This window comes from Micrasema longulum, unplaced genomic scaffold (assembly GCF_059751315.1).
Source record: "Micrasema longulum isolate JH-2025_06_02 unplaced genomic scaffold, ASM5975131v1 h1tg000511l, whole genome shotgun sequence".
Classification (NCBI taxonomy): Eukaryota; Metazoa; Arthropoda; class Insecta; order Trichoptera; family Brachycentridae; genus Micrasema; species Micrasema longulum.
In genome coordinates this window covers 1,137,686-1,153,261 of record NW_028277708.1, presented here as the reverse complement: position 1 = coordinate 1,153,261, position 15,576 = coordinate 1,137,686, and the positions used below count along the sequence as shown (strand labels likewise).

Below are 15,576 nucleotides of genomic sequence, written 5' to 3'. Positions count from 1 at the left end.
AGATCCAAACAAAACAAACAAACTATCACACCGTTTCCCAGGGTAGGCAGAGAGGATAGAATGCCACATCACTATCTTTGCATACAGATCTCACATCCTCTACATTCATACATCTTCTCATGCACGTGCGCCGATTATTCTAACTTTTAAGATGTCCATCTTCAAATATTTGTTGGATTTGGTCATGCCATGTCTTTCTCTTCTTATCCTCTATTTCTGCATCCATCAACATTCGCATCGTAAATATTTTTAGCCGTTATTTCGCTGTTCATTCACTTTACATGTCCAAATCAACGCAGAGCTCCTTTCTTGATTTTGTCGATAATGCTTATCTCAGCCTTACATAATGTACGGATCTAAACATTTGTGCATCTATTATACACAATTTTACCACACATTCGCCTGAGATCGCATTTTGACAGCATTCAGCTTACTTTCATCCCTGTTTTTCTAAGTCCATACATCAGGGTCGGGACCAGGACTCCATTGTGAACTGCTAATTTTGCCTCTTACAAAAAAAATGTTTGCCGAGGTTAATTTAAATGCACCGTTCACTCTGTCCCCGGCACTCTTCCTCCTTTCAATATCTTTCTCAGTCATTCCCATCCCTAGTACTTCATACTTCCCAGGTACACAAATTCCTGTACTTGTTTTAGTATAACCCCATTCACAGTGATTTCACAAATTACTTAATCGCCATGCTTTCATTTCTTTCAAAAGTCATTACATTTGATTTATCGACATTCATCAGCAAATCACTTCCCTTGCATACATCGTAGACCTTTGTTACCAAGAAGTGCAGTTCCTCTTTGTTGTTGGCAAGAAGCACATAGAAAAATGACCAAGTTTATTGCATGACGTGTATGATCTATTTATTTTGGTCTTACCGCTAAATCCATCTACGGGAAAAACGGCGGAAGCCAAGTTGTGTACCTAATAAAAAAAACTGCTGAACTTCCTCATCGAGGTATTCATTTTCTAATATTTCATATTAATAATAAGTCTTATGTCACAAGAGAATCGTAATAACGTACACTGGTAAATCAGTAATTCACTCTGCTTTTTAAAATGCAATAGGTTTGTTATCTTAAAAAAGAACATATTTTATTAGGTTTGCAAGATGTAAATCATCAGGCAAAATAGTATGTACATGAAAAAAATAAAATTATCCAGCAGTATTTATTTATTTATTCTGGTTAATTTGTATAGTGCCATTTTTGTGGAAAATCACCTCAAGGGCGCCATAGGGTTGTCAAAACATTTAAATTATTTTACAAAATGCCATGAAAATACACGCCAAATTTTTACCACGGCTTAACAAAAATTATGATGAAAATACTCTACAAGTCAGTTCATTTTCATATTACTAGTTAAGTTAGATGAAAAGTCACAAAAACATATTGGTTCATCAGCAAGATTGAGTGAAGCAGAAGAACGAACTTAAGACATGCATCTCAGCGATACTATTCTGAACCGCTCTCGTGGCTGTCGTAAACACTTTTATCTTGTGTATTTATTTACAAAATATGCGAGATAAAAGTCTTTTCTACGCCCGTGAGAGCGTTTGGAATTATCACCCCAGGTGGAGATAATTCAGATTTGTTTATTAGTCATTTTTGTAAGTCTATCACGGAGTAAATCAGTCCAAAAATAATTATTTTATTTATTTATATGTACGGCCTAAGCCAATTACAACAGTTACATGAAGAAAAATATGAACCAAAATAAAAATATCAATATTTTTTTGAATAACCTACCTACCAATTTTACCCCTCACAAAAAATACCCTCTTTTCATTGCTTTTAAAATATTCTCCATCCACCTAAATCTGTTGATTTTTTATTTAACATGAAATCATATTCAACATACATCCACTGCATGAAATGGAGTGGGGATAATTTTGTAATAATATGTGCAAAAATATTTATATATTTTCTTGTGGAGGACAACCCTCCAATCAATCTCACAAGGTATCCAATGTCCATTGATGATCAACATATTTAATATGTTCCGAACACTTATTAAAAGGATACATGAAATATTTTTGCTGTTTTAACAAACTGTAAATAATTGTTTAAGTATAGGCAAAATAAGCCCAAGCGAGAAGTTATTTTGCCTACATTTTGTAAATGTGATAAAACTTCATTGAAATAATTTAGTGATATTGATTATCCTAACATTTTGTAAAATTTCATACTGACTAAACTTTGTTTCCTGTATGTGTCTTTTTTTATGCCTGGGGTGCACATTTTTCCAAACTTTTTAAAGGAAGGATTTTGGCAATGTATTTTGGGCGAGTTCTAGTAAAAAAAAAACAATTTAATTATTAATATATTTTTTATGGAAACAAATTTTAATTAAACAAATTATCCGCAATGCTATAAAGTATAAATATTATAGTTAATAATACATCCATACTTTTGAACAAAGAAACCGACGCACAGAAATTTACTAATAAAAAGAAAACTTATTTTGGCTTGTTGCAGTTCTTGTGCTCCAAGAAAACTGAAAATAATAAATAAAGTACTATCAAATGGGAATAAAATAAATGCAATTGAAATCAATATTATAAAAATAACAAGTACTTTTAACACCAAATTCTACGCAAGTTGCCATAAAAATGATTTTTTATAACTTAATAACACAACATAACCAGAAGCAAAATAATAAGAATCTGGCAGTAAAACAGTAGGTCAACTTTTTAAAAAATGTGTTAAAATAATTATTTAGGTAAAAGTGAACCATTAAATTGCTGTTCTTATTTTGACTGGGTAGCTCACAATAATTTATATTTATCTAGTGATACATCTTTTCAATAAGGGCACTTGAGCCCAAGACCCCAACTTGATGAGGGCCTCAAAATTCTAAAAGCCCCAAACTCTATGTGCCTAAGGGCCCCTGCATTGGCCTAAGAGGGCCCCGGTGGTAAGGAAGTCAATTTGAACATAATCTTTGAACATAAGTTGACAAATTTTATCAATTAGATACATTTTCTAACAAAACTTTTGTCAAAATAAATAGTATGTACATTATATCTGTACCTTAGAGGATAAAGCACAGTAGTCCACTTTTTGCCGTTTTGAAATTTAAAATGCCAAAATTATCGCAATAAACTATTAATAAATAATAATAAATGATATGTGTATAAAACACTGAAGTCCACTTACTTCATATAAATGCCTTTTTAAAATAAAAAAAAATCTGAAGTCCACTTTGTTTTAATGAAAAAAACATCAGTAGTCCCAGATACGCTATTTTAATATGTACTACGATAATCAAAATAATAATTATTTTACATTGAAAGTTCTTTATAGATTGAAATTATCGTATTTGGTTCAAAAGTTATGATGTTTTGGAAATGGCAAAATCCCAAATTCTTGTTTCCTGAAAATTTAGTTTAATGTGACCCCCGTAGTTGACATTTTAAGGTACAGATATTATAATGTATAAATTGACGGTTCCTTCGTATACTATGGGAACTACATTTTGTAAGGTTTAAGGGATAAATTTTTAAGAAGCTATCAGATACTGTAGAATTTCCAAACATGTGTCGGTTGTATATCAAACATGAAATACAATAGCTTCTTAAAAAAATATCACGGGTCATTTTTGCTCTCTTGTAAACCTTACAAAATACAGTTTCGAAAGCATACATAGGGACCGTCGAAATGGATCATTCTTTCTACTTGATTTTATAATGTTGCACTTAGGAAAAATCTTTTGGTTAAAATATGGATTGCAACATTGTTAAATAATGTTTGCTGCGGTATTTACATTTATTACATATAAATTGTAAGTTTTATTGGTTGATTTATTAAGTGAAACCATATTTTAAACAGAGGCTGCAACTGAAATTCATCTTATTTTACCTAAACATTTTCTATAGTCCACAACATTCAAATTAACTACTGCAAACGATTTTTTATACAACGATGTAGTGAGGAGACTTTGCTATGAATAAAAGGTAAATAAATTTTACAATGTGAATCTCAGACAAAGCCTATATTTACACAACTAAGTACATTCTTTGGAAATAAAAGAACTGTCATCAAATGAACTTGCGGCCCCTAGAACGGGCACTTAAGACCCCACTAAATTAATCAATTTCACATAAATAAAAAAATCTCATTCATTTCAATGCATCAAGCATGATTCACAAAAAAAAATATGGCGAACAATAATTACAACATCTAAAAGGTTTTAAAATACAAATATATATTACAGTGTTAAATCCAAGAAATAAGTAGCTGGGAAACTGATTCTGATTCTTCTATTTATGATTGCACTGTAGTCATGCAATGAATATATAATATACTATACATAATTTTTAAATCTTTGGCACAATAAATTGTAATTATCAATTAGCGAGAAATTAAAAGGAAGATAACAATTAACTAAATATTCTCAATTGTTATTATGTACAAAGTTAATATTGAGTAAAAATAGCAACTCAAATCATGCGGCGGTAATATATTTTTTAAGGAGTGTGACAGACCAGCTGCATTCGTTCCTCCAATTTTAAAGTCAAGGAAAAAAATGATTTATACTGAAACTCCTTTGTTGAATTGTGATAAATTCAGATTATATAATCAAAAACATCATATGCATTTAGTTACATCAGAATCTGTTTTCCATATACATACTCTTCAACTATGGGGAAGATTAATCAAATCAACAAATATAAAATATTTATGTAATTTACAAATTTAATGATTATTGTTAAGAAAATATGGAGGACACCCAACCAGCGAGTGTTCAAATCAGTTCATCAATAAATTACAATGTCTTAATCTAATTTCAAACCCTTGGATGAACACACATTCTGAATATTACCCTTTTTGATACATTTTGTTAGTGTGTAAAATTAAACACATTTAAGTAAATCGCGTGCTACTTTACCAACTTATTTAAACCCGCCATACTGCTGTTATTATATCAAATTAAGCCCCGCTTCAACCAAGGGAATTTTGTGGAAAATACTATATTTTTAATATTATCAATATTATGAAAGCTCTCAGACATTAATCAACAATGCCTCTATTACACAAATACTCTCTAAAAATAATTTAATACTTGTATTATTCCGTCAAAGATTGACAAAACCTAGTCAAAATTGTCACTTGGTGAATTTTTTTTGTTGTATAAAATACACTTGACATGAAACCTGTTTAATATGAGAGATGAAAAAAGAGTAGGCATAGACCGTAGGGCTGCCTTCTAGGCACTGCTCTGAGAAAACATTATGTATTTGGAATACCATTTAAAACAATTTGCGAATTGTATTTAGTTATACGGAAAGTGACACGAAGCTGTTGTACTGCGTGATGTTTCTCTTCAGAATATCTGCACATGGTCCTAACACACGCTCGAACCTAAAAAAAACAATTTATTTATTTATTCACAGAAAGATACATACTACAAAAAACTTATACTTAAAAATGCTTCAATACAATATTTGAGAAGATAATCGGTTCCAGAAAATAGGTCATAGTCGATCTGGTCGTAAGTCGGATCATGCAATAATTTCCTTTCATATATGATTACTTACGCTGTGTGATGATATTATTATACGACAAAAATGAAATGGCGTGTCACTGTCATTTATCGGGTTTCTCTATGTTTCTTTTTATATTGGCCTACTACTCAGTTAAAGTGTACAATCTACTTCCATTATCCATAAAGACAATTAGTAAGTTCTCAAAATATAAAATTGCTATAAATAAATGGATAGTGGAGGTAGGTTGCGCACGGATCGATGAGTGGATCAATCCAAATAGGTAAAATGGGTGTACTGTTTGTGAAATTTGTTCTATTGGTCTATATAAATTGGTTATGTTTTTTATGATTATTTTAGTTGTTTACTGTTTATTATGTTAATGATAATTAGGTTCATTGGATTAATTACATTTTTTTTATTGTTATTATTATGTTAACTTTGTTAAATAGCTAATCTTAGGCATGTTTCACATTTTGTAAAATGTTTCCCTCGGCACGGGACACCCCAGTGAGGGAACATTATTATGTATAAAAAATAGAATACAGACAATGTAAAAGTATAAATAGATAAATATTGTATTAGTCGTTAATTATTGGATTAGTCTGTGGTTGAATAATCATTTAAATCTCGATTTTTTTTATTCAGCGCAGGCGGATAACTGATCGCGGATTGTGGTTGTAAAGTCGAACAGTCCTAAGTCGCATAGTTCGTAAGTCAACTAGTTTTATTCAATTACCTGTGTCTGTCTAACTTGACACACTTAAGAGGGCCAACAGCACGTACGGTGGCGGCTCGAGGTCGGTCCAGAAGGAGAGCAATCTCCCCAAAGTAATCAGAAGCTCCCAGCCTTCCAACTTCCATCTCCTCCCTCGGCCCGGAACCTTCAGCTCGTTGCTGAAGCACTAAGGCGCATCCTGAAATTAAAATATTTAAACTGATCAATGAAATAAGAAAATACATAAATCATATTACCTACGATAAACAATTTTTGTAACAATATTTTGTTTGTAGACAAATGCAGGATTTAACTCTATAGCGAGTTTTTTTTAACAGCATATTTACATCTGAACATTACACTGAACCAAGTTGTAGTCCCGTGGTAGTATTGTGGACTCTCAGGCCAAAAGTCCAAGGTTCAAATCCCACTCTACCACAACTCGATTTCAATTTTTCTAGCACAAGTTATTGACGACTCTAAGGAAATGGTCTGAAAATTTAAATATTTGAGTAAATAATAAGAACTCAGGTTAAAAAATAAATATGTTAATTTTAATAACATTCAACTAGAATAACTCTTAAATATACATAAAATAAAACACTTTGTATATACATATATATATATATATTACACGAGTTTTAATATTGGAACACAACTAATTTCAGGTATTCCAAATTCTGAAACATTATGATTGTTTTGATTTTAAATATATTTCTAATGGAATTCCACAAAGTAAATGCTGAATAAATAGAATAACAATTATTATTTAATGTTTCACAAAAATATATTACATAATTGAATTTACAATGTATTCCTCACTGGGAAAACCCGTGCCGAGGAAGATATTTTACAATTTTATTTTAGTGTGGTATATACTCGTATATTTTTTACACAATGAATTGTTTTAGACTTTTTACTATGTTTTTACATACAGAAAATAATTGACTTCAAATACAAACACATTTTTACAAGTATCAACTAAGTGTAGGTAGTTTAGCTTGGAATATGGGAATTATAGGGTGACCATAGTTTCCGGGTTGATTCCATTTCTGTCCATTAAAATATTTTTTATTTTCTTCTGGAATCGGAATCGTGAATATTTTTTGGCAGACTTTTAAAGGATTTAGGTCCAAGATATAAGTGGGAACATTGACCATACGATGTTCTCATTCTCGGCACCGGCTGCAGTTCTTCAATGGCTTCCCGGGTTCCTATGTTTTTGGCTTCAGTATTGGTCCTGTGATTGAACCAATACCATAGTAAAACCCGATCGAACATTTGAATAATATCTAGAACAGCCGCTGCTTCGAACAAATATACTTAACTGGCGACAGTTGGCAACTTTAACATTATCTTAAGAATTCTTTTTTGAGCTACTTTTAGGGGATTAAGTGCGGTTTTTAATGCTGATCCTCAACTTATGATCCCATACTCATTGAATACCATTGATGAATTATTCATAAATCAGTCTGAATTGAAAACCACAAAATAAAAAAATTCCAAAAAGCAGCAGTATCCAAAACTATAAGAAAAAACATGGACATTCAAACAACAAAAACTGGTCTTAATTTTTAATGAAAATTTTGATTACTCAAATATTTATTATTAAAATATAATTATTGCATTAGGAAAGTCAAAAGAGACAAACTTATATTAGTTATACACATGCTTATATGTATACATTCTGTCAAATAAATACCGGGACTGAGTAATTAAAAGGCCTGCGTAAACAATTTTTCAGATTTTATTTTCAGTAAGTTAGCACAGTTGTTCTCTATATTGAAATTTCGGGTTCAGACGCATTGAAAATGTATCAGAAAGCCTACGGTGACTGTAGTATATCAAGAACAAGAGCGTTTGAGTGGTACACAGCGTTCAAAGAGGGTCGTGAAGTGGTTGAAGACTCATCTCGTCCTGGACGTCTTTCAACGTCGAATACTGAAGAAAACACCGCTTGAAAATCGTCATTATAGCTTGAGAGGGCTTGCACGTCAACTAAACATCTTAAATTTTCCTACTACTAGGCCTACTATTAAGCTGCTTGAAAAAAAAATTACGGTGGTAGACTTAATGGTTTGGCTACACTTGGGACATCCAGCTTAAAATTGGATATTGACAAAGATTTCTCGAAAATCTCAATAACTTTTAAACGACCGAATATCGCGCAACATACATTGGGGTTAAATCGTTAGGCATTGAGGTCCTCCATCGCTTTGCCATCGATGATCCACCCTCCCAGTCACAGCGTGTACATATTAACATTAGTTCAAAGTTTTTCTGTAAAACCAGTGTAACCTTGAATGAGAATACCTTAGTCTCACATAAAAGTGTTTAATGAGACAGTAAAATCTATTTGTTACATATGATTGTTCAGAAGAATGTGTAATCTATATTTTTATATAGACTTTACGCATACACAAACCCTTCAACCACACTTATCACTTGAATTCCATAGTGTTGTTTAGAGATCAAAAGTTTTCAGGCAAAGAATTGTGAATTTCGATTCCCAAATATGTGTAACAAGTACAAAAAGCCAACTCACCTTCTAAAATAATATAAAAGTCATCACCAGGTTCTCCTTGTCGGACAATTGTTTCACCATCTTCAAATGAAACTGGTTCCAACGCGTCAGCTACAGTTAGTCGTTCCCATTTCTCCAAACTCTCTGCAATGCACATTTATAATATTAAATACATTTTAAAAAAAAAAATCTAATTGAGCTTTAAATGATCTATATTGATAAACATTGTGGACTTCTTCTATGTTGAAAAATATGAAAAAATTCTAAGTTGCATGACTTTAAATACATTCAACAAAGATCGATACTTGGGTAGGCAGTGGAATTCTTGTGTCGATTACTTAAAATATAATAATTGTAAAAGTAGTGCTACGTACTCCGGATACGGCAGCCCGAGGTTCAAACCCTGCACTACATCATCTTGTTTTCCATTTTCTAACACTGTTATTAAAATAATGACTAAAATACAACGACCCCAAATTTGAAATACTTGGATTCACCTTAAAATTAAAATATGCATCCCTACATGACTATATAACAAGGGTAAGAAATAATATACATGTCAATAGGTCTCCCCTTATGAGAATATTTGGTGGAAGGTGCGAGGATTATTACTCTGAGGAACTGTTTTTTATGCTTCCACAAACAATAAAGTTGACAGGTATATCAACTTGCGCAATATTTTTTCTGGGTTATTATGCGGTGTGTCGTTCGTGCTTTTTCCATCATCAACCCTGACGATGGACGTTGTAATGCGATCCGAAATGTCAGTAAAGAGTACGAATGACACACGGCATAATCCAGAAAAACTGTGCACCTGAACGTCCGTTGTCGACCTCGTGGTTTAATGGTCAGCACGTTAGCCTGCCATGCAAGAGGTCTCGGGATTGATTTCCGACATGGTTGACGTGAAATATTTATTTTTCACTATAATATTTCATAGTCCCTGGACTGGTACCTGAAGCGAAGACTGATCATCTTACCTTCATGTAACATGAATGATCAAGATACGCTGCGATTGGTGTACCAATGCAGTGCCCTATGCACCATTAGGTGCGGAAAGGGAACAATGATGATGGTGATGAACGTCCGTTACAATCTAAGATATATTGAGGTTTACAAATAAGAAATGATAAAAAGAATGGGAAGATTTTTCCCACTTCCCAATAGTAATAAATTATTTACCATTTAAAAGATATTTTTAAGAACATTTTTTACTATGACGACTCATCTGAGTAATATCTGTATAATCTGGGAATATGAAGAAATATATTATGTGATTATTTTCAAGAAATAAATAACATAATTTAAAAAGAAAAAAAAACAAAAACTCTACTAAATCTATATTCAGAGATCAAAGGGTTAATCAATGTATTGTAATAATTAATTTGATATATTATTTCAGTGTTACGCATGTTATCACTTTATCTTAATGTTATTATGTTCTATACCAAAATGAGTTTGTATGTAACTCCTAGGAGCTCATTTTTTTTTTGTATGATCAAAAAATATTTTTAAAAACTGACCCAAAATGGACACCCTTGACAGGAACTCATCGTACATCTTCCTCTTGCGGATGGTGGAACCCATGAGGATACGGCGGTAGGAGTCCCTGTCCAACCCCCACAACTTGGTGTGCGCACGCGCTCGTACCGTGGCAGCGCGAGGAGTGCCGTAGATGAGGGCCAGCTCACCGAAACTGCCGCCGTCTCCGATCGTGGTCACCATCTCCCCGTTGACAAACACCTGGGAATTTCAGAATCGTATATTTATATGCTTAAATAGGAAATAAGCTCTAATATAATTATCGTCGCCCCTATTTAAATACAACATGAGTCACTAAATGATAACTTTACAGAAAAAAAACTTCATAAATCAGTAATTTGAGTGTTTTTCATTTTAATATATTTTTTTTAAAGTACACATGATTTTTAAGTTTACCCGAACAAATGTAAACTACTGTCAGCGTCGCAGCTAGGGCACACAAGCGCCACCGGAAAGATTTGAATTTTGCTTCCCCCAAGACTTATTTTCTAGGAAAAGAAAAAGAAAATTAGGCTGTGAGTCTGAAATGTGCGCCCTCCTGAGGGTTGCGCCCCTGGCAGCCGCCCGTCTGGCCAGCCCCTAGCTACGAATCTGACTGCTGTACTACTGACCATCTACCGACTTACGCTGTATTCCAAGGAATCTTCTTGGAAATACGCGTTATTCAAAAAATAAGTTTTATCTCTTTTCTGTCAACAATTTCTTCATTCAAATGACAGATATAGATGCTAGTATGATTTGTGGGTGTAAGCATAGTGAAAAATATTAAACCATTATCCCAAATACAGAAAAAAATACTTACGTCACACAAAAAGACAAATTAAACTAATAAATCAATATTTATAGATGAGTACCTTTTGGATTTATGAAAGGAATTTTATGAAGATACCAACTACCGACACATATTTGACAGAAATGTTAAATGGTGTAAGGGAAACGTGAATAGTTTAATAGAAGAAAGGGGAAATCTAAAAATAAATATTCATCGTTTTAGTTGATACAAAAATACATTTTACTGTATAATATTATTTGTTTGAATATATTTACTATTAATAGATAATATTATATTAACAAAAACCAGGATTGTGATTTATATTCAAAATTCTTTCCCCTTTCTTGAACAACGTTACACGTTGTCCTTTACAGCATTTTAAATTTCTGACAACAACAGTGTTCTCAAAATGACTCGAGAATTTGTAAAAAAATAAATAATTAATAATATTTAAAGGTGCAGTTAAAAAGGTCATAAATAAAAATGCATAGAAAAAATTATACAATTAATGACTTTTATTTTTTTTTATTAAAAATTATTTTTAGTATTTCTGGTCCACCGATAGGCCACTACACTTAAGATAGTGCGTACGTCCAGTTGTCTGGAGCTCAAAGATTAACTCGACCCCATTAATAGAATAGGCGAACAGGGATTTCCAAACTACGTACAAAATATAAATACATAAGAACCTTTAACTTGTGAGGGTTGTAACAAATATTCAATTCTTTTTTAATATTAAAAATTAAATTAATGAAAAAAAATATCAGTTATTAATAATATCTTCAACCACCCGTTTCGATACAGTGCATTCAAACTGAAATACTCAGCATTTTTATCTCCGTTAATGAATCCATCTGTATTAAGTACCTACTTGATTTCATACACTAATTCAAACACTTACCTATTAAATAAAAAAAATATTTAATATTTTTTGTAACAGCTTTTTCGCTCTTTCAAATGCATTATCAAACTTGATTATTAATGATTCTAACGAATTCAAGATATTCATTGATATCTTTATGTTTTATGTATTCTATATAAGAAAAAAATACTTTTATTACAATATGCGAGAATGAACAGTAAGCCTTATTTAGTTAAACTGTGACGTACGTTACATACTCTGTAAATTTTACATTAAGTGGTAACATGGCATTTAACACACGTGTAATTTTTTTTATGCCTAATCATCAAAATACCGAACATTGCCGGATCGACACGCGCAGAAAAATTACCCGAACGGAAGACTCAATACTCTTAATACCTAGGATCCAAAATATATTGTGTCAATGTGTTATGTTATAAATAAAATAGTATTATAGATAGATAAATTGATTTCTGGTATTAACTTTAAGTTTGAAAAACTATTATAATGGATAAAAATGTTTTATTTAAGAAAATGATATTTATGACAAAAATAACTTTAAAAATTACATTATTTACTGCCTTAGAACGGGGAAGCTATCCCTAGTTAGGCAGTTTAGATGACTCACCAGCAAAAACAAAAAAATATGCATGTATACTTCTACTATTTAATTAATCTATTGTATAAATAATTCAATGTAAATTGCTATAATAAATATGCAAATACGTAACAATTAAAGAAATAAATAAAATAAAAATATTATAGGTACCTGTTTATATCATGATATACACGAGTGATAAATATTTTATTTTCACAGGGATGGAATAATAGTCCAAAGCATGCATTTCTTACATCGCTTTTTATAGTCCTTCGTTTTTATACGTTTTTTCCCTAAATGTTTTCAGAAAATATTCAAGTTATGGTGATTTCTGGCGTAATTGATTTGAGTTTTCCAAAAAAATACATTATTATGCAGGTACTGTATTTTGACATTCAAATATATGACACAAGGTTGTTTCGGGATTTAATTTCATGTTTCTTTGTCGGCAGTGACTGTCAACATAATGCGAAGAATTTAAAAGTTAAGAAAAGGCGCCAATACTCGGAATTCATTCCATTTTCGTCCGTCCCATATCCCGAGGGTGGGATTGCGGATTCCCACCACGCATCGCGTCCTTTTTGCCCTCTGGAAAAATCTAATCACCATGTCAGATACGATGGTAGAATTAACGCAATAGAAGATACACAGAAAGTTGATTATACCGTAAATCCAATAAGAAGCGTGTATACGTATACCTACATGACATGGCGGCGCTGTTCGCTGAGCCGGAAAAATTGGGGAAAATCTAAGTTTGAAACATTCTCGTGTTTTGTCATCAACCCTGATTATTTTTCGCTTCAGTTGACGGATAAATTCACGTATATTTATTGGGCTCTCAAAAAGGATTGATTATAACATTTCGAAGGGAAAATTCAGATTATTGACTAATCTCTCCAGAGATGCTTACTCTTCGCTTTTCTAGTGGGTGGAAACAGTTCAACGATGTATTATTATTCGGGTTTCAAGATGTGGGAGGGTACAATAACATAACCTTTAAAGCCGTTTCTCAATATCCCATTGTGAAAGAGGATTAACGGATCATCCCCACGAGCGCACGCTCCTATCGCCGAAACCATCGGTCGTAATTGTTTAAACAAATATTTTGATAAGGAGTTTTCACGATAACCTACATAGAAAGTGAATCATTTATTGAATTATCATTTAATTAGAATAATGCCGAATCACTTCCCAATTATTATTCGCATCGTAATGTTTTATACCATAATCTATCACTTATTAGAATTTGCATCGTATTTGTTATAACACAAATTCCGATAGGAAGTAACCGGATATTTTAATCGTACAAATATACCTAGGTAAGTTTGTTTACAATATAGGTAGTCTCATAATATACGTTTTCATGCTTCCAATATATCTCTACCATTAATTATATCCGCCTCATTCCACGCTCACAATATAGGTTCTCCTATTCTAACTAAATTTACAAGTAAATAACTGTATCGGGTGGTGAAACCTAATATTATCACTTAACACGAAAAATTACGTTATTATAACGGAAAATTTAGTTTATTAGCGAAAGACACTTTATTCTACGAAGAAAAAGGGAATGCATTGAATACATACTTTACCTTATTACATAAAATATACATTATAATTTTATTTATGTAGTCAACACATATTGAAAACAATGCAAGAAACGATTACCATTTAAATAGTTTTACAACAATTAACTGGCAAGTTTTAAAGCTTGGCGACAGAACTTCGAAAAATATTAAGAATTTATGAAAAATATAAAAGGTATGAAATATATGAAAGCTACTAAAATTAAACTCGTTAAAAATATTTAAGAGTAAAATAATCCCGCATCAGTCAGCCTTTGGACGAAATGAATCAATGACACTATTATTTATTATGGATAAGATATTAAACAGCCAAGTTTACCTTACTTAATTACTACAAGATTGCATGTCAAACGAGAGCACGATGAACGACGTTTATATACGGCAATCAAAATTCCAGGGACGAAAAAGGTAGAAAACAATTAAAAAGCACATTAAAAAGTGAAATAACTGGTAAAAGACGTTACGCAAATTGGAAAGTCCATTAATATTGTCAAAGAAGCACGAGCGATCAATCTTAAGGGTCTGTATTTTTTTTTCAATTTTCTTAAGAAAACTTTTTAAGATTCCTATTCTGTTATCGAAACAAAGAAGAAAAAAACAAATTAGCGCGATTTAATTTCCATAATTTCATATTTTGTAACATGTTTAACCGAGCCGAGCGTAGAATCGACGCTGACATCAAGAATATTGCGATTTACTTAGATATTATATTATAGGTACGAAGAAGATGAAAATGTTTCAATAAACTCGAGAATCAATCATGTTTAGGAGGAAATTGCAAATTATTCATGGTGGTGGCTGAGGCTAAGCATTCAGCGGGTATTTATCTGTTGTATAGTCAGCGTTAAAACGAATATTTACCACGCGCCCTTTTTACATTTGTGTGATTTTTAGGAGAGTTTTATAAGCATTTATAAAAGGAACGCCGACAAAGTAAAGAAGGTAACGTATTTTGAAAAAATATTCGCCAATACCTACTGAATTATGGAATCAGATAGGTTTGCGAAGTGTGTCAACTAAAAATAAAGCACCTGTGATATATTATGTAATAAAACAGAGCGAAATTGTTTTTTTTATTGCGTAACCCCATACCTACGTCATTGGTGTGGGTTACCACCGATGAAAGGTATATTTTTTGACAATGAAACTTAATATGGGGAAAAATAACAAAGTAATAACTCTCTAAAGAAGGCCAAAAGCTCAAAATCGTTCCAAATTTTTGATTTGATTTTAGTTTGGTTTTGAGTTTAACAACAAACGTGTAATGGACGGTTTCGGTTTCCGCTTTCAATTCACAACCCAAGTACCTACGGCGCGTTGTATTGCTGTAATCTGTAGCTAACTTCGTGGTCAATTATTATAGAATAGTTTTTTTCCGTAAAGGGGTTCTAAGGGGTTTTTATTGTATGAATAGTCTACGGGAAAATGATTTTCTACTACTGAAAATTCAACCTCGTTGGGGAAATACAATCGATGTTTA

The 15,576-nt window shown here is 32.1% G+C and overlaps 1 protein-coding gene across 9 annotated transcripts in view; it reads right to left on the bottom strand.

The window, feature by feature from the left end:
• Window positions 1-3,983: 3,983 nt before the first annotated feature.
• Pka-R1 (protein kinase, cAMP-dependent, regulatory subunit type 1) overlaps window positions 3,984-15,576 on the bottom strand; it is a 147,173-nt gene continuing 135,580 nt past the window's right edge. For all 9 annotated transcript variants that reach the window (XM_088227586.1, XM_088227585.1, XM_088227592.1 and 6 more), the window contains exons 4-7: window positions 10,260-10,479; window positions 8,758-8,880; window positions 6,234-6,411; window positions 3,984-5,372 (exon numbers count right to left, since the gene is read on the bottom strand). In XM_088227586.1, the coding sequence (XP_088083712.1) occupies window positions 5,288-5,372; window positions 6,234-6,411; window positions 8,758-8,880; window positions 10,260-10,479 (606 nt within the window). In that variant the 3' untranslated portion in view covers window positions 3,984-5,287. The remainder of the gene's footprint in view (window positions 5,373-6,233; window positions 6,412-8,757; window positions 8,881-10,259; window positions 10,480-15,576) is intronic.